General features: G+C 37.6%; 1 protein-coding gene across 9 annotated transcripts in view; it reads left to right on the top strand.

The window, feature by feature from the left end:
- bcorl1.S (BCL6 corepressor like 1 S homeolog) overlaps window positions 1–12,946 on the top strand; it is a 53,941-nt gene extending 40,995 nt beyond the window's left edge. For all 9 annotated transcript variants that reach the window (XM_018233004.2, XM_041575266.1, XM_041575267.1 and 6 more), the window contains 6 exons: window positions 1,365–1,592; window positions 1,997–2,163; window positions 5,446–5,591; window positions 7,175–7,252; window positions 7,415–7,574; window positions 11,319–12,946. In XM_018233004.2, coding sequence (XP_018088493.1) covers window positions 1,365–1,592; window positions 1,997–2,163; window positions 5,446–5,591; window positions 7,175–7,252; window positions 7,415–7,574; window positions 11,319–11,589 — 1,050 coding nt within the window. In that variant the 3' untranslated portion in view covers window positions 11,590–12,946. The remainder of the gene's footprint in view (window positions 1–1,364; window positions 1,593–1,996; window positions 2,164–5,445; window positions 5,592–7,174; window positions 7,253–7,414; window positions 7,575–11,318) is intronic.
- Window positions 12,947–19,735: the final 6,789 nt, after the last annotated feature.

The raw sequence follows: 19,735 nt of genomic DNA, 5'->3' as shown, positions 1-19,735 counted from the left end.
TATGACATATATAAGATAATCATTAAGCTGAGGGTGGTGATACAAAAGAATAGTGGTGTGCTAACCTGGATGACAATAGCTGCGTAGGCTGTGCTAAAACTACAACCTTATTCAGTAAAGCTGGCTGCCCAGAGCCTCTATGTGACGCAGTTGTTGTCCAGGGGGCCAGACAATTAGATTAGTCAGATTTTGCCCATGTGGATATCCACTTCCAGCAAATCTTTATTTGTTCAGTACGATATAGTAAGATACTTCTAAAAAAAGGTGTACTGGGGACAGGAGCAGGTCATGGTAATATATATATATATATATATATATATATATATATATATATATATATATATATATATATATATATTTTTTTTTTTTTTACCTCTTCATAGTTCTATCAAACAAATCCATAACAGAGAAGTAATACCTATGACATTTTCACTAGTAGGAACCTGACCTAACTGAGTAGTGAGTAGTGTATATGAAAGCTGCTTTCTCTAGCCTGCTGACCGATATCTAGGCTGCATTTATGATCTGAACTTTGGCCCGAGGGCCAAAGGATCAGTTAAGCCTGATATCACCTTCCTCAAGGTACAACATTTTACCTTGTATGGCCACCTTAAAGGGCACCTATCACAGCCAAAATCAAACACATATTAACAATCTGACCAGTACAACCTAAACACGTTTAATCAAACTACATATATATATATAGTTTTTTGAAAAAACTGCAGGCTTTAAAGAATGCCTTACTTTGTCAAATGGGTTCTTTCACTGAGGGAGAAGGGAGTCCATACAGTGACTATAACAGTGACTATAACATGCAAAGTTCAGGAGCATTGCCTTGAGTATTCTACCCATAATGCCTAGTTTTAGTAAACTCCTCCACTAGAAGTATCCTGAGATTTCCCTTTCTTGTCCCCTGCTGGTGATGTCATTATGCAAATGAAGGGCACACACTAACTTCCAGACTGGTGGCAGCACTACTGAACAGCAGCTAAATTTGGCAGATTTGAAAATAGCTTAGAATGGTTGCAACCAAGGCAATTCAAATGAGCATGTGCGAGTTTTCAGAGCTGCAGTTGGCTGTGAAGCTATAGGTAGGAGGAGCCTGTGAAATCCAAGATGCCTGCCTCAGTTAGAACTCCAGTGGAGATAGGGGAGATCTTGCAGAAGGTATAGTGAGCTGATGATTTATATTATACAAACAATTCTAAGTGTTTTAAAAATCAGATTTCTTGAACTTTCATAGTGTCTTTACTTAGTAAATGATTTTAGTTGTGATTGGTGCCCTTTATTTGGAGAAAACTGCCTATATTAATAGATATTATTGTCGTCGTCGTCCCTCACACTGTTGCTTTTCAACCTTTCAGGGAAAGACCAAGCGGAATAGCCAGTCCCCAAAGAGCTCTCCATTGAAATCCCCATCTTCCAAGAAGAGCAGAGATCCAGATACACCTTGCCGATCTCGTCGTACCAGCACACATGGCTCCTCAGACACACCTAGCACCCAGCACATCCCTCCCGAGACTCGAAGACTGATTGTGAACAAAAATGCTGGGGAAACCCTACTGCAGAGGGCAGCTCGTCTTGGCTACAAAGTAAAAACATTTTGTTGCAGAGAAAGCTTTCGAAGTTTCTATATTCTTTCTCCCCTGTAGATTAGTGTTATAGACGTGCTGTTGTTTACTATTTTAATCTTGGTAAATACCTGTTGATGCGAGGCAGAAACCTTCCAGTTCAATATATCTTATTGAAAACAGCACATTTATGGGGAGATGTTTAAAGTACTTTTACTGCCGCACTATCTGGCATTGTATGGATGCATTAGGAGGGATCTAAAGGAACAGACCAGGACTATTTGGCTATCCTGTTGAAATAAAATATCTGCTTTGTTTTAAGGTGCTAATAGATTTTAATAATTTATTAAGGTACCTTATGTTGAGAAACAACTCTTCCATTGTTAAGATATTGCTGGTTAAATAGCTGTTTTTTTATTTTATAGGATGTTGTGTTATACTGCTTGCAGCGAGATCTGGGAGACATAAACCATAGGGATAATGCTGGTTACACTGCACTGCACGAAGCTTGCGCTCGAGGCTGGACTGATATTTTACAAATCCTTCTAGATAATGGAGCCAATGTCAATTGTAGTGCACAGGATGGCACCAGGTAATTCAGGACATCCATTATTGCTGCGATAGTAAACGTTAAAGGGCAAGTTAACCCCCCAAAAAAATTGCCTAATAAAAGAAAACATAGTTTTAAGCAACTTTCCAAAATGTATTTATTAAGAAATGTCAACAATTGCTATTGAAAAGTGTCTCCTGGTTGTTGTTTTTTAAACAAGTGTTCAAAAGTCTTAGTTCCCCAGGTCTGTTAAACAGCTGGCTTGTCTTACATTTGCCAGAATATCACAGCCCCCCACAAATATTTTAGCTACGTTATATACTGACTCAATCTGAATCCTGAATATATTTCCAAAATGTGAGCAAATTTCCCCCACAATTGTATCATCTGAAACAAGATTGCTGCCATCAGCTGTCCTTTGCTTTAATGTCATGCATAACTTTAAAGGGGTTATAAACCCAAAAAATTAAAATTTGCCTAATGAAAAAAAGTGTAAACTTAAAATTACAATAATATACACAAAGGGGCAGATTTATCAAGGGTTGAATTTGAATTTGAATTCCCTATTCGAATGTAAATTCGAATGTGCGATTTATCACACTTGGATACGGGAAACTGTCCTAATTTGAATATTCGCCACCTAAAACCTGTCGAGTTCATGTACAAGTCAATGGCAGAGGTCCGCTGAGCCATTTGGAGATGGATATAGCCTTCCTGACATTCAAATTTTTTTTTCTGAGAAAAACTCGATTCATACGAATCTAATATGAATGAAATATGATGCGAATATTCGGGTCTCAACCATTCTATCGAATATGAGACATCAATTTTTTTCTTAAATAACCTCCCAGTCGAATTGTGAGTATATTCAAATTAAAAAAATTCACATGAATTTGAAATTCGACCTTTGATAAATGGGCCTCGAAGTTGAACGTTTTAATGGTTATCAAGTTATTTGTAGATGTAATGTATTTGTACAGGTATGGGATCCATATCTGGAAACTCATTATCCAGAAAGCTCCAAATTACAGAAAGGCCATATCCTATAGAATCCATTTTATCCAAATAATCAAAAATTTTAAAAATAATAATGTTCGCCTAATAATAATTTTCTCTGTAATAATAAAGCAGTCCCTTATATTTAATCCAAACTAAGATATAATTAATCCTTAAAGGACCAGTAACATCAAATTATTTTTAAAAAAGATTTGTTAGTATACTTTGAAAAAAAAAAAAAAAACCACAGAGATAAATTAAACGTTAAAATCGCAAAGCCTTTATTAAGAAATAACTTACCAAAACTCTGCTTCCACTCTTCTTCAGAAAAGGTGACAGGGCGACGATCCGTTGTGCGGTGCTTAATCATGATCATCATCATTTATTTATATAGCGCTGTCAAGACACGCAGTGCTTTACTGCAGTTATAGCAAACAGGGAATGAATGGTGGATAACAGACAAGGATTACAGAATACAATAGGGTTTACAAACTAAAAGGTTAGGGTACAATTGAGACATTAGGATTGTATAAACAATTTGTCATTTTTGATACAGCACTGATTAATTAAGGTACATTGAATAGGCCTCTTTAAACAGATGGGTCTTTAAGGAGCGCTTGAAATTTTGGAAGGAAGGAGAAAGTCTGACAGCTTGTGGCAGAGAGTTCCAGAGAAAAGCAGAAGCCCGAGAGAAGTTTTGTAGACGAGAATGGGCAGAAGTGACCAGAGGAGAAGTGAGGTGAAGATCAGAAGCAGAGCGTAGGTTTCGTGAAGGAGTGTATTTGGAGATTAGAGATGAAATATAGGGAGCGGTTTCATTATTAAGGGCCTTGAATGTGAGTGTAAGTAATTTGAATTTGATTCTAGAAGAGATTGGGAGCCAGTGAAGGGACATACATATGGGAGCAGCTGATGTTGAGCGGCGAGCTAGATGAATGAGTCTAGCGGCCGCGTTTAGAATAGATTGGAGTTGTGAAAGGTGACTTGTTAGAATACCTGTGAGGAGTAAGTTGCAGTAATCAAGGCGGGGATGAGAGACTGAATCAGTGTTTTAGTTGATTCTGAACTGAGATATGGTCGTATTCGAGCAATGTTGCGCAGTTGAATACGGCAAGATTTTGCAAGTGTTTGAATGTGTGGCGAAAAAGACAGATGAGAGTCTAAGATGACTCCTAGGCAGCGTGCCTGTGTGGTGGAATGAAAGGTGTTGTTGTTTACGGTGAGTGATATCTGAGGGACAGGGGAAGATCTTGGAGGAAATATGATGAGTTCTGTTTTAGAAAGGTTCAGTTTCAGGTGGCGCTGTGACATCCAGGAGGCGACAGCAGATAGACAGTCTGTGACTTGGGAAAGGACAGAATTAGAAAGATCAGGAGTAGACAAGTAGAGTTGGGTGTCGTCAGCATAAAGGTGATACTGAAGTCCAAATGACTGAATGAGTTTTCCTAGTGAAGTTGTATAGAGTGAGAACAGCAGGGGGCCAAGAACAGAGCCTTGAGGAACTCCAACAGAGAGTGGGAAAGTAGTAGAAGTAGAGTTAGAGAAGGAAACTTTAAAGGAACTTTAATGTCTCCTGCTTGGCCATCTCCGCACAATGGATCGCAGTTGCCTTTTCTGAAGAGGAGCGCATGCGGAGTTTCAGTAAGTTATTTCTTAATAAAGACTTTGCAATTATAACGTTTAATTTGTCTTGGTGTTTTTTTTTTAATGTTTACTAACTATTTTTTTTAAAAAACATTTTGATGTTACTGGTCCTTTAATGGATGCAAAATCAACCCATTGGTTTATTTAATTTTTACATGATTTTCTAATGAATTTAAGGTATTCAAATTATGGAAAGATCCATTATCTGGAAACCCCCAGATCCTGTGTATTCTGGATAACAGGTCCCATACCTGTATTTGAAATCTAGCAGAAGCCTCCTACCACCTACTGTAGGGGTATTCATTGGGAAGCCACAGGGCTCTGAACTTCAAAACACAGAGGCCTGTAGTAATTTTTTTCCATTTCATAATTTATTAAGTCTACTTTTGTTATGTTAACCAAGCTGTATTTATCTGATTATCAAATTGTATCATTTTGGGGGTATTATGCAATGCAGTGGAAGGGTTTGGAGAGTGTAAACACCTTTTTTAAACTGAGATCTTGACTATTAATCTTGGTCTGTCAGTCTTTTTACTACAGATTCAAATACATAAATACAAAAATCAAATACAAAGTACGCACTGCTAAACTTTGAAATTCATGCAGCGGGTCCCTACAAAGATATGACTGTGATTACTCCTGTGGCATGAATTTGCTTTGTAACAGTTTCTTTTCCACCAACAGACCTATTCATGATGCAGTTGTGAATGATAACCTGGAAACTGTGTGGCTTCTTTTGTCATACGGTGCTGATCCCACGCTGGCCACGTACTCTGGACAGACGCCTATGAAGCTTGCCAGTAGTGAAATCATGAGAAAATTTCTAAGCAGTAAGTTCTGATTCATTATTTCAGTTGGGTACTGGGTGCCCATGTCTCTTTTCCATTTTAATCAAGACCAGGGGCATGCTGTTTAGCTATCTAAAGATGAACTAACAACTAAAATGCAAAGTATCTAAGATTGCATTCTCCCCCATTATATTGCACTCATTACAATGATTAAAATCACAGTATGCTTCTCTGTCCTAGTTCAGCCGAGTGACAGTCTCTATTTCACCATGAGTTGATATAAATTAGTCACTGATTTGTCTCTTTTCTACAATCTCCATACTTGCAAACGTCCAGGACCTTGCATCAGACTTGTTCATTTCCAGTGCATTTGGACATTCACTGCACTTCTGCTATGGTTTGTCCAACCATGGGACAGTCAAGCTTGCTAGCTGCTTAGCTAGTTGGCGAGCTCATAGGTGCTCTTCCTTGATATAAACATTATCTATCTATCCATAGTTCTAGTCCTGCTTTTATGACAAGCCCTATGTTGCAAGCAGCCCAGCTCCCCTTTTATTAAAGCATACATGCACGCTTTTTATACATTAGTTATACCTTTCATATAGTGATAAGAACATCCTAAGATGTAAATATTTATGAGCTACTTCAATTTTTTTATTAAAGTAGTACTTTTTCTTTAAGGAACAGTAGCACCAAAAAACTAAAGCATTTTATAGGAATGACAATATATTGTACTGTTGCCCTGCACTGGTAAAACTGGTGTGTTTGCTTCAGAAACACGACTATGGTTCATTTAAACAAGTTGCTGTGTAGCCAGGAGACAGCCATTCAAAGCTGAAAAAGGAGAAAAGGCACAGGATACACAACAGATAACAGATACGCTCTGTAGCCATTTAAGCAACAGATAACAGATAAGTTCTGAAGAATCCCATTGTATACTGCAATGTGGAATGGCTGCCCCCATGACTACACAGCAGCTTGTTTATTTAAATTATTGTAGAGTTTCTGAAGCAAACACACCATTTTTACCAGTGCAGCAGGACAATACATTTTATGTTCATTACTTTAAAGTACTTCCATTTTTTTGATGTTACCATTCCTTTAAATTTCTTTCAATATAAATACCAGTATAGGCTTTATACAGAGTTGTATATTCAGAGAAAGAAGTTCAGGAATAATTTGAGCAGCGGTTCCTTAAAATCAAAAAGCTTTATTCCAGGTTGCATTTAAAAACAGTGGACAGGACTTCACAAGAATGTTAGGCACCCCCAAGTGTGAAACGACTTTCCTTCTCTTTCCTGTATTTACTTACCTGAAACCCTGGCCCGGTGCTCCTATAATCAGAAAACTGCAGTGAGCACCATGGAGCAATCCTCTTCCTGCTTCTTCTTTCTTCTCGCAGCTGCGCGTGTGAATTAGAGTGAAAAGCCGAACTCTAACTAAAATGATGGCTATTTCATTCTACTGCGCATGCGTCTGCCCCAGGAAATTTGAAGAAAGAAGAAGCCGGAAGAGTATTGCTCCATGGTGGTGCCTAACATTTGGCACCCCCAAGTGTGAAACGACTTTCCTTCTCTTTTAGAATAAACTGGTACTGAGCTAATTTTATGCCTTTTTATTTCTAGATTATCTTGGTGATCTCCGAGGGCATTCTGATGGAGACCCTAATGCATCTTGGGACTTTTACAGCAGCTCTGTATTGGGTAAGCTGTAACTAGGACTGGTTTATTTGTCTATAATTTTATAGAAAAACCAATGCAAATGCAGGCAGGTGGGAAGGCACAGGTTGTTCTGTTGTACCTCTCAGATGCAAGCATTGGCACATTTTTATGTAAATTTCAAATCCCTAAACTGTATTTTGTCAGATGGGAAGGATGAAGTTGGCTACAACATTCTCCTTGATACATCTAATATCTCAGAGGAGGAGCCGGGGGAAGACAAAGATCTAAAGGACAACTTCTTGTTTGAGTTTTCCGATAAACCTCTCCTCTACTGCCACAATCTGCATGTGTCTCTCTCTAGTGGGTAAGTAAACTTAAGGACCATAGGGCTCATTTACATCTACAAGTTCAGTGAGCAAAGTTAAATTTCAAGCTTAAGATCCATGTTTCCAATTTCAAGCTTAATACAGTTTTTTCCCCAAATTCCAGCATTGTTGTGGCCACAAGGGGACATGGCACAGTTTCGGGCAGAGTGTCAAAATTGCTTGCACTTTGCTGTAAGTCAGAAGCAACTTTATACGTTTTACGTGTAACTGTCTGAAGGGGAATTTGCGCAAAACAACTGTGCTTGTGGTCGTAAAAGATAACTCGTATGTTTATGCACATTTCATGCACCAAGTGGTCCTTGTTCCACATATAGTTTCTACAATATTTTGTAAAACAAATAGATGTTGTTTCTAAAAGGACATTTAGGGGGTGATTTATCAAGGTTCGAATTAGAATTTTTGCCACAATTTACATTTTTTTTTGCACAAAAACTCACAAATTCGAATTATATTTTCAAAAACTCGAATGTAAAATTAAGCATTTATTAAGCAAAAAAACCCCAAAAACTTGGATGTCAAAAATCTGCATCTAAAAGCTGGTGAGGTCATGTAAAAATCAATGTGAATTGTCCCAGGCAAAATTCAAGCCATTTTTTAAAATTTAAGATTTTCGAGTTGCTAAACTCACAGATTTGAGTTTTTAAAGCTGGTAAACTTGACATATTCGATGTATTCCAGTTTTTTAGCTTATAAACTTGACAATTTTTTATTTTTTTATTTTCACGGTTGTATTCAAGTTGTTTGGATTTTGGATTTTTTCATAAATTAGCTAACATTCTAATATTAAAGTGTGTTTATTCGAAGTAGAAAAACTCAGATTCATTTTTGATAAAAAAGCCCATAAGTGTATTATTCTGAGAAAGAGTCATGGTATCCTCTGAATCTCACCCTAGCTATGACTATGTACTAAATTTTTTTTAAAAATTTAAACATTAAACAAGGGCCTTGCTCAGTATATACAATAGGACAGTGATCGAAAAGGTAAAAATTATCTTTTTTAGATAAATAAATTAAGCCTAACATATTTTGTGCCGAATGTGCGCACACATATATATTTCTTTTTAAAGGAGCTGTGACCAGAACAGAGTATTTAACTATTTGCTGTTTTATGTTTACACTACTAAAAAGTGCTAAAACAAATAAATGCAAATAAAACTGTGCCACATTGACTTTGTTTTGATTGCAATATGTGTAAATTGTGCTTGCACCTGTGAGTCCAGTACAATATTAAATGACAGTACTACACTTAGGGGGTTATTTACTAAAATCTGAAAAATTCTCATTATTTTAGTAAACCCACTTAGACCAAACTCTCATCCACAATTTTACTTTATTTATCAATAAATTAACTCAAAAAAATCTTGTGCGGGAAAATACTTTTTTTTCCGGATTTGAAGTCCGAAAACTCAGACTTTTTTGGAATAACGCCCAAAAACCACAAATCCATCGGTATTTTGTACAAATCCCAGCTCAAATCATGATATCTTCCATTTGTAAAAAAGGACATCTCCCATTGACTTCTACATGACCTTAGCAGGTTTGAGATAAAGTACTTTTTTATTCTGACTTTTCGCAGCCTCTTTGTTTAATAAATCTCGAAAAATTAAAAAGTTTTTCTACAAAAATTGTTTTTCCCCTTTAAAATTCCAACTAGAAATTAGTAAATAACCATCCTACACTCTATATATCTCTTTTTTAAGCTTTATGTGCAAAGCTGTAATCCCCTTGGCACATGGTAGAAAGTCATACAAAGCTCCTGTCCTGGGAATTGCTGGTGTCCTAAATTATGTACACCAATATATAATTAAAAAAATGAAAATATTTCACACTTAAAGGAAAACTATACCCCCCAAACAATGTAGGTCTCTATAAAAAGATATTGCATAAAACAACTCATATGTAAAACCCTGCATCATGTAAATAAACCATTTTCATAATGATATACTTTTCTAGTAGTATGTGCCATTGGGTAATCATAAATAGAAAATTGCCATTTTAAAAAATAAGGGCTACCCCCTGGGATCGTAGGATTCACTGTACTCACAAACATACCAACAAACCATATATGTTAGGTCACATGAGCCAATTAACAGACAGAGTTGTGTCTTTTGCTTCCACACTTCTTCCTGTTACAGTTAGAGTTGAAGTATTTCTGGTCAGGTGATCTCTGAGGCAGCACACAGACCATTACAAAATGGTGGCTCAAGGCAAGAGATGTAAAAGGGCAATATTTACTTAAATATATATTCCAGTTTGGTAAGATTCTTTAATATGTCACTTAATATGATATAAACTATCTGTTGCTTAAGTGTTCATTTTGGGGGTATAGTTTTCCTTTAACCTCTTAGGGGGTGCTGGGAAATGTGTCTCGCAATTTGGAAGTGAGACTTGTGGACTTAATTATCAAAAATCTGATTTGGGAGTTTTTTTTTCTACTAAACTCACAATTTAAAAAAACTTTAATGTTTGCATATGAAAAAAATCTAAAAATCTCGATTGAATACGAAAAGTTTATAGGCTTAAAAAACCTTGAATACCTCAAGTGCTGCTGGAATATTCTTTGCTTGCATCTATTGGTGTTAGTGATACACTGATTTACTGAAAGGTTTTTGATTGGTGGTTAGGTCATGTGTACACATTAGTCTATAAGTAGGTGCCCCATCAGACATGAAATTTGCAAGGCTTATCCTCATGTCCTAAGAAAGATAATTTTTACCTTTTATATCACTGATAAATTGTATGTGTTGAGAAAGGCCCTTGCTTTATGTTTACATGTATTGATCAATAAACCCTTCTGTCTTTACAGAGCAGTGGTCTCTGTAAAAATTGATATTGAAATTTTCTGTATTATATTTTAGGGATGCACCGAATCCACTATTTTGGATTCGGCCAAACCCCTGAATCCTTCACGAAAGATTTGTCCGAATACCGAACCAAATCCTAATTTGCATATGCTAATTAGTGGTGGGAAGGGGAAAACATTTTTTACTTCCTTGTTTTGTAACAAAAAGTCACAGGATTTCCATCCTCATTGCTAAATTGCATATGCAAATTAGGATTCGGATTCGGTTCGGCCTGGGGCAGAAGGATTCGGCCGAATCCCGAACCGTATCCTGGATTCGGTGCATCCCTATTATATTTACATGGTAACATTGAGTAAGAATGTATCTTATACAATTATACTTGCTACATAAGTTAGCATACAAGCATACTACTTGAATTGTTCTATTTTCTATGCAATTTTAATTCACAGCATATTTACAAACTCTGTTTTGTATAGCAATGGGCAATGTAAAGGAATGCAGAAATACAGCTTTAGAAATGTGGCCCAAAGTGTTGCCCTGTTTGAGGTGCAGTAGATTGCTAGTTTAGTTACAGATCCAGGAAAGTCTGTTAAACCTCATTGCTAAGTAGGATATGCTGCACTTAGATATTTTGCATTCAAGGTGTAACTTTGCCTTCATTTCTCAACCACAAGCAAGTGTTGCTAGGGAAACACTCACTTCAACTTTCATGGGGTGCCACCTGCTGGTACATTTAGCAACTTTCTTCCCGTAAATTCCCATAAAAAGTGTCTCATCTGTTCCTTGAATTTTATACATACAAGGTATATAATTTCAGCTCAGCATCAAACATGTAGTATATTTGTTTCTAAATGTCCCTATTTGTATTAGCATGCCACCACAAATTGTACTAATTCAATAATGTTTTCTTCTCTACAGGCCAAGTAACTGGTTGCTCTTTTCTGATGTGCTGAAGCGTCTAAAACTTTCCTCTCGGATATTCCAAGCAAGGTACCCGAACTTTGAAGTTGCCAGCATGCAAAAGAAAGAATTCACCAAGCAGGTGCTCACAAGCCAGCTTTTGACACCTACGGAAAGTTTAGACTTGTGGCCACAGGACATGGGGGACATTGTAGAGCTGGTGAAATATGAGCCAGAGCTGCTTCAACTTTTGGGCTCATCTATAGAATTCCAGGGTGTTAGCAGCTGACAAGTAAATGGCACTTGTGTGTGGGACCTGCCCGCTGCAAGAGAGGCAATAAACTGACCAAGAAAAGGCGGCCTTAGCAATGCCAGCACTGATGAATGGATTTCATGGTTTTATCATTTCTTTCCATTCTGTCTTTTTTTTTTATGTGGATCTTTTCAATCTTTGGATGATCTGTTTGGTCACGGAAAAACCACAATTAGTTCTTCCTACATGTAATAGAAACGAGTTTTTGTTTTGCTGCTGGTGACCACTCGACATTCTCTCGAGTTTCTGAGCAGATTGCTGAAGATATAGTAATGAATTGTGGTAAACGGAATATTTGAAGGAAAACAAAATTTACCCTATTTTTTCCATCATATTTCTGTACTCCCTAGTGATCCTATTTAAAATGTTGAGTGAAAATCTTTGTGATCTCTTTTCTGTCTTTGTGGCCCATTTCTGTCCTTTTTGTGACCTGTTTCAGTCAGTCTTCATTTGTGGCAAATGTTTTGTTGTTTTGAGGTTTATGGGGAGGAAAAAGTACACGAAGCACCAGTTCATATTTGAAACAATATGGATTATTGGTCAATCCATAAAGAATTTGGAACAGGAAGACGACAATCATGGTTCTTTGTGTTAAGAACCTTCAGATAAATGAGAACTAGAAGGCCACTGAACTGAACTTCATAAGGTCTCCTTTGATCACTCTTTATCTTGTAATGAGAAGGTCTTTAAAGGAATGAAATACGGAGTGACATTTGCCGACATTGAAGCCAGGCCAAAGCAACACAACTTCTAGAAACATGGTTTGTGGCCTAGAAGAATCCACTCTACAGATATAAGCCCAAGTGGTTGTGTGCCCTCCTACTGATAACATTCAAATCAAGTCATGGTTTGGTTGTTTGCTTGGGTTTCCAAGGACATTTTGACAGCCTGAGCCAGCAACATAACTGCACACTCTTGAATATGTGCATTAATGATGCAGATATGATATGGCAGGCCTTGCCTACACCACTCGAAATGCTTCTGCCCTGCTTTCTTCAGTGGACACAGCAAATCCATAAGCAGCATGGCTAGAGACTGGGGAGAAGGAAAGTGTGTGAATGTGCTCAGGGCTCTTCTTCCCACCTAATCCAATGCTTCTTACTTTTTCTAGTACATGCTAATTTTAAAGCAGTTTGGAGTGAAAGGAACTTGTGTGACTGCTTCCACCAAGGAAAGGAAATGACAGTGCCCCTTGCACAGGGCTGGCCGTGTGTTGTTCCACGTTATATACACGGCACTTTAACTTCTTTTGAACTGAGAGTTTTCTTTTTATTGTAAATGGTACAGTTTTATTGTACGGGTGCTAAAAAATACAAAAAATATTAATTTAAAAGTCTGGACAATCCAGTTATTTAAAGTGTTGGTGGTGGATAAGTGGTTGGGGTCTGGGTAAGAAAGGAAAGGAGCAGATAAGCAGGTGCTTCCAAACAGCAGTTATATGGTACAAAAGTCTACCGCTGATTCATTAGCTATAGCAGATGATTAAACTCCTTTTAGCTGAATGGACACTGTTTTTTTAATCTAGCAGTCTGGTACACTGTATATTAATTGGTAACCATACACATGCTGAGAAATATATATATATATATATATATATATATATATATATATATATCTATATCTATCTATATATCTATATATATCTATATATATCTATATATATATATATATATATATATATATATATATCTATATATAGTGAATAAAGTACCCCCTCTTGTAAAATATAAGGATATTATTAGTTACCGAGGAGTTTCATGACCATATAAAAACACGAGGCCGAAGGCCGAGTGTTTTTATACAGGTCATGGAACTCCGAGGTAACTTCTAATATCCTCATATTTTACAACTGGGGGTACTTTATTTATTATAATACACAAATTTTAGTAAGTCATGTGACAGAAATGACATCACTACTCACCGTTTATAACTGATGACATCACTACTCACCGTTTATAAGGATATAATTTACAGGATATTCATGGCTTTTGTGTATTATATATATATATATATACACACACACACTACTTTGCATGTTTAGGGGGCCATACAGGTCCAGCTGGACAGCCCAGCAGTAAATGATAAATGTATTAGAAGGCACTAATGCGTTTTGTGACCTGTAATCTTTTATAACACACAATAAGAAAACTGTAGAATATTGTTAAATTTGTCAGTGGTGTTCTATCACATGCCTCATTGAAACATATAAATTATAGGAGGTAATGTAAACCCTGTTGGAAAATAGGAAGAAGTTGCCTCAAATCCATGACCTGTATAAAAGCTCTTGTAAAGAGCAAGTAAGGTTCAAAAGAAGTCAGTGGGGATTATCTCCAACAACTTTATTTATTTTCCCAGTTCATTTAAACATTTGAGCTTTGAATTCACGGAATCCTGCATGAAAAATTCAGGATTTCTCAGATTTTGAAATTTTGTATTTTCTATAACTGTACAGGGGTTTCCAATTAAACACTACAGAATGCAGAGAAGTTCCTGGCAGTTCCCATAAAAACTCTCCTCTCCCTTCGGTTTGCCAAAATCATCTACCAGGTTCAGCTCAGGGTCAATTTGGCTTTTTAATCAAATATGGTTGGGGCCAGAACACAGGGCATTGCTTCCTATTACCTCATATTGGGCACTTTCATACTCATTGGGAAGCTGTGTTGAAAGATGATTATGTATTACAATATAGCCGAGGGCTGTGAAAAAGAGAAACACACACTAACTACTGTCAGTCATATGAAAAAGTTTGGGAACCCTTCTTAATTCTTAGGAGTTTTGTTTATCATTGGCTGAGCTTTCAAAGTAGCAAATTCCTTTTAATATACAGTGGTGTGAAAAACTATTTGCCCCCTTCCTGATTTCTTATTCTTTTGCATGTTTTTTCACACAAAATGTTTCTGATCATCAAACACATTTAACTATTAGTCAAAGATAACACAAAACAAACACAAAGTAAACACAAAATGCAGCTTTTAAATGAGGGTTTTTATTATTTAGGGAGAAAAGAAATCCAAACCTGTGTGAAAAAGTAATTGCCCCCTGAACCTAATAACTGGTTGGGCCACCCTTAGCAGCAATAACTGCAATCAAGCGTTTGCGATAACTTGCAACGAGTCTTTTACAGCGCTCTGGAGGAATTTTGGCCCACTCATCTTTCCAGAATTGTTGTAATTCAGCTTTATTTGAGGGTTTTCTAGCATGAACCGCCTTTTTAAGGTCATGCCACAACATCTCAATAGGATTCAGGTCAGGACTTTGACTAGGCCACTCCAAAGTCTTCATTTTGTTTTTCTTCAGCTATTCAGAGGTGGATTTGCTGGTGTGTTTTGGGTCATTGTCCTGCTGCAGCACCCAAGACCGCTTCAGCTTGAGTTGACGAACAGATGGCCGGACATTCTCCTTCAGGATTTTTTGGTAGACAGTAGAATTCATGGTTCCATCTATCACAGCAAGTCTTCCAGGTCCTGAAGCAGCAAAACAACCCCAGACCATCACACTACCACCACCATATTTTACTGTTGGTATGATGTTCTTTTTCTGAAATGCTGTGTTACTTTTACGCCAGATGTAACGGGACGCGCACCTTCCAAAAAGTTCAACTTTTGTCTCGTCAGTCCACAAGGTATTTTCCCAAAAGTCTTGGCAATCATTGAGATGTTTTTTAGCAAAATTGAGACGAGCCTTAATGTTCTTTTTGCTTAAAAGTGGTTTGCGCCTTGGAAATGTGCCATGCAGGCCGTTTTTGCCCAGTCTCTTTCTTATGGTGGAGTCGTGAACACTGACCTTAATTGAGGCAAGTGAGGCCTGCAGTTCTTTAGATGTTGTCCTGGGGTCTTTTGTGGCCTCTCGGATGAGTTGTCTCTGCGCTCTTGGGGTAATTTTGGTCGGCCGGCCACTCCTGGGAAGGTTCACCACTGTTCCATGTTTTTGCCATTTGTGGATAATGGCTCTCACTGTGGTTCGCTGGAGTCCCAAAGCTTTAGAAATGGCTTTATAACCTTTGAAATTGAACTCAGGTGTGATAAACCACAGTTAAATATTTTTTAACAAGGGGGGCAATCACTTTTTCACACAGGCCCATGTAGATTTGGAGTTTTTTTTCTCCCTTAATAACGTAAACCTTCATTTAAAAACTGCATTTTGTGTTCAATTATGTTATCTTTGACTAATAGTTAATGGTTTTTGATGAGCAGAAACATTTAAGTGTGACAAACATGCAAAAGAATAAGAAATCAGGAAGGGGGCAAATAGTTTTTCACACCACTGTATAACATGCCTTTTGGAAACAGCAGTATTTTAGCAGTGACATAAAGTTTATTAGATTAACAGAAAATATGTAATATGCATCATAACAAAATTAGACCGGTGCATATATTTGGGCACCCCAACAGAGATTTTACATCAATACTTAGTTGAGCCTTTTGCCTTATGTAACAGCCTCTGCACGCCTCCTATAGCCTTTGATGAGTGTCTTGATTCTGAATGGCGGTATTTTTGACCATTTGTCCATACAATATCTCTCCAGTTCAGTTAAAACAGCAACTTTAACTTTGTGACTGATGCTTGAACATTATCCTGAAGAATTTGTTGATATTGGGTGGAATTCAACGGACTGTCGACTTTAACAAGGGCCCTTGTCCCTGAACTAGCCACACAGCCCCACAGCATGATGGAACCTCCACCAAATTTGACAGTAGATAGCAGTTGTTTTTCTTGGAATGCGGTGTTCTTCTTCCGCCATGCAAAGTGCTTTTTGTTACGACAAAAAATAATTACATTTTTGTCTCATCAGTCCAAAGCACTTTGTTCCAAAATTACTGTGGCCCGTCTAAATGAGCTTTTGCCTACAACAAGCGACTCTGTTTGTGGTGTGAGTGCAGAAAGGGCTTCTTTCGCATCACCCTGTCATACAGATGTTCTTTGTGCAAATTGCACTGAATTGTAGATAGATGTACAGGTACACCATCTGCAGCAAGATGTTCTTGCAGGTCTTTGGGTTGTCTGTAACCATTCTCACAATCCTCCGCATATGCCGCTCCTGTATTTTTTCTTGGCCTGCCAGACCTGGGTTTTACAGCAACTGTGCCTGTGGCCTTCCATTTCCTAATTAAATTCCTTACAGTTGAAACTGCCAGTTTAAACCTCTGAGATAGCTTTTTGTAGCCTTCCCCTAAACCATGATACTGAACAATCTTTGTTTTCAGATCTTTTGAGAGTTGCTTTGAGGATCCCATGCTCCTATGGAGAGTCAAACAGAAGCACAGCTTGCAATTGGCCACCTTAAAAACCTTTTCTCATGATTGGACACACCTGCCTATGATGTTCAAGGTTTAACAAGCTAATCCAACCAATTTTGTGTTTCCAGTAATCAGTATTGAGCAGTTACACATGCATTCAAATTAGAAAAATTAAAAGGGTACCCAAATTTTTACACAGCCAGTTTTTCACATTTGATTTAATTTCATACAACTGAATACTGCTTCACTAAAAATATCTGTTCAGAAAACACCCCAGAATGTGGTATGTCTTTCAGAAATGAAAGACATCACTGTAAATAAGTAAATAATTATGAGGAGTTCCCAAACTTTTTCATATGACTGTATTATATTAAAAGATATAAAAAGCAACATCGAAAACCTCTAATGCCTTAAATTGTTTTTTTTTGCAATTTCTAGCGAACCGTCCCCCTGAAAACCTCTAAAGAAAAATGGTACAATTAGATAAGGACTTCTAAATGACCTCGATAGCTTTTGTATTAGAGATTTTTTTTGTGGTTTTAACGCTTAATAAATTACATATTTTTTCCTGCTGTAATTAGTATAGTTTTAACTCTAAAAAATACCATTTGGGGAAAAGAATAAAATACGAATGTTAGTAAATAGTACACCCATTGCTGACGCAGGTGTATAAATTAATTACACAGCCATAAAATATCCAACAATAAACAGCAGTAGAATGGAAAAGCTCAGTGACTGTTAGCATGTCCTTTCCAACAAGTCATTTTCTCAAATTTATGCCCTGCTTAGAACTTCCCTGGTCAAATGTAAGTGAAAACTTCTAGTAGTTTTAAGATACCAACTAAATTGACAGTGAAGACAAGTGGCATCCCTATAACTTGTACTGAGAGCTATAGCGAATAGCAACCTGATCCCATTATGCAGAGGGAGCAATTCGTAATGGGATAACATCAACAGAACATTATACAGTAGAGTAATTAGTAAGAGGATCTTTAGCAGAGTAAACCGTAAAAAACATGATAAAATGTACTTTTAATAAAAAAAGATACAATTGGTAGTAACACCACAGACACAGTATGTAACATTTCATTTAGACTTGATTACAGAAAATTTGGTAAGTGAAATAATGTCCTAAATTCATGCAATGTACTGAATTCATGCATTATTCATCCAAAACACATGGTAGGATAAATTCAGTGCAAATTTAAATGCATAATGCCTCAAGAATACATGACAGCTTATTGCAGTTCCAATTTCATGTATAATATTCCAGTGCACATGGTAAAACATTGTGTCAGTTTCCTCTATTATACCCCAGAATCCTGATCTCTCAATACATTGTTAATAGGGGCCTATTTATTATGCTGTGCAGAATTAAACTGGCAGAAAATCGTGTTGAAAAACTGTGAAGTTGCTCAAAGATAGCATGTAAAAAATGACTCAGTTTTTATGCCATTTTTTACACAGCGATGCCCAGTGATGTGTGACTTATTATTCCACATTTTTTGCACTGCATAATAAATTTGCCTCCAAGTGTCCAATGCTCTGAAGAGTCATTTGCTTATCTGAACAGAAGAGCCTCTGTGATTCATTTGCTGGTCTTAAACCAGCAAATTAATTTGCTACTTGTCTTAAACAGGAGCAAAAGAGAAATTCAAAGTGTGTGACTTGTTCACTACTACCTGTGTAAACAATGTGTTGTCTAGCACCTAGTAGTGGGGAGCCTGATGATGGGGTGAAGAGAACATGGTAGGTACCTTCAGCAAACACAGGAGTGCTATACATACCAGCAGACTATGGGGCAAATTTACTAAAGGGAAAATTCGCCAGCGTGACGTCATTTCGGCGAATTTTCACTCTGGCGAATGGACATAACTAAGCAAATTAACTAAGATGTGGACTTTAATGAATGTTACCTCTTGCGCCAGACTCGCCACCTCAGACCAGGGAAGTACAATAGAGTAGATAGGAGTTCCTCAAAAAAAAGTTGAAAACGCTGGCGTCTTTTACTTTTTACAGGGTGATAGGCTGAAAAAGATAAGGGAAAATTGCTACATACTTACCGTGATTTTCCTTTCCTGGTACCTCTCCATATCAGCACTCATCGGGTTAGCTCCTCCCTCACCTCATTGAAGAACCACTCCCACAAGTAATAAATATCCCGCCAAGGAACCTACCCGTGTCTAGTGGATAGCTTTAACCGGATAATACTTAGGGAGGGAACCTGCTGATATGGAGAGGTACCAGGAAAGGAAAATCACGGTAAGTATGTAGCAATTTTCCCTTTTCCCTGGCCCTCTCCATATCAGCACTCATCGGGATTTAGCAAGCTTCCCGAAAGAAGGGTGGGCCACACAGCATATGCCAGGATAATTTATCTTTATTCATTTTAAAATGCCGTTAATGGGCAAAGGAGACTGTGGAAAGGACTTTACGTCCAAATTGAGCACAGTTTGCCGAGGCCACGTCTAGACGATAGTGTGAGGCAAAAGTATTGGGAGATGCCCAGGAAGCCGCTCTGCAGATTACTTCCAATGGTGTACCAACTTCTGCTGCCCATGAAGCTGATTGGCCTCTGGTTGAGTGAGCTGAAGTTGAAGGGGCTTGTAATCCTCTGGAAGAGTAAGCCTTTGAGATGACCGATCTGATCCACTTGGAGATAGTTGATTTGGAAGCAGCTTCTCCTTTCCTATTACCTCCAGGGAGAAGAAATAATCTGTTGGATTTTCTAAAATCTTGAGTCGCTGAGCAGTATGTGTTCACTGCTCTTCCGACGTCCAGAGAATGCAGAGGGTGTTCTCCCTCTTGTTGATCATGGATCCGGAAGGAAGGAAGGGACAACTCGTCCCTAATGTGGAAGTTGGTTACCACCTTAGGTTTGAAGG

Source organism: Xenopus laevis, chromosome 8S (genome assembly GCF_017654675.1).
Source record: "Xenopus laevis strain J_2021 chromosome 8S, Xenopus_laevis_v10.1, whole genome shotgun sequence".
In the NCBI taxonomy this organism is placed as follows: domain Eukaryota; kingdom Metazoa; phylum Chordata; class Amphibia; order Anura; family Pipidae; genus Xenopus; species Xenopus laevis.
The sequence above is the reverse complement of the archived record's forward strand: the minus strand, read 5'-3'. Positions and strand labels throughout refer to the sequence as shown.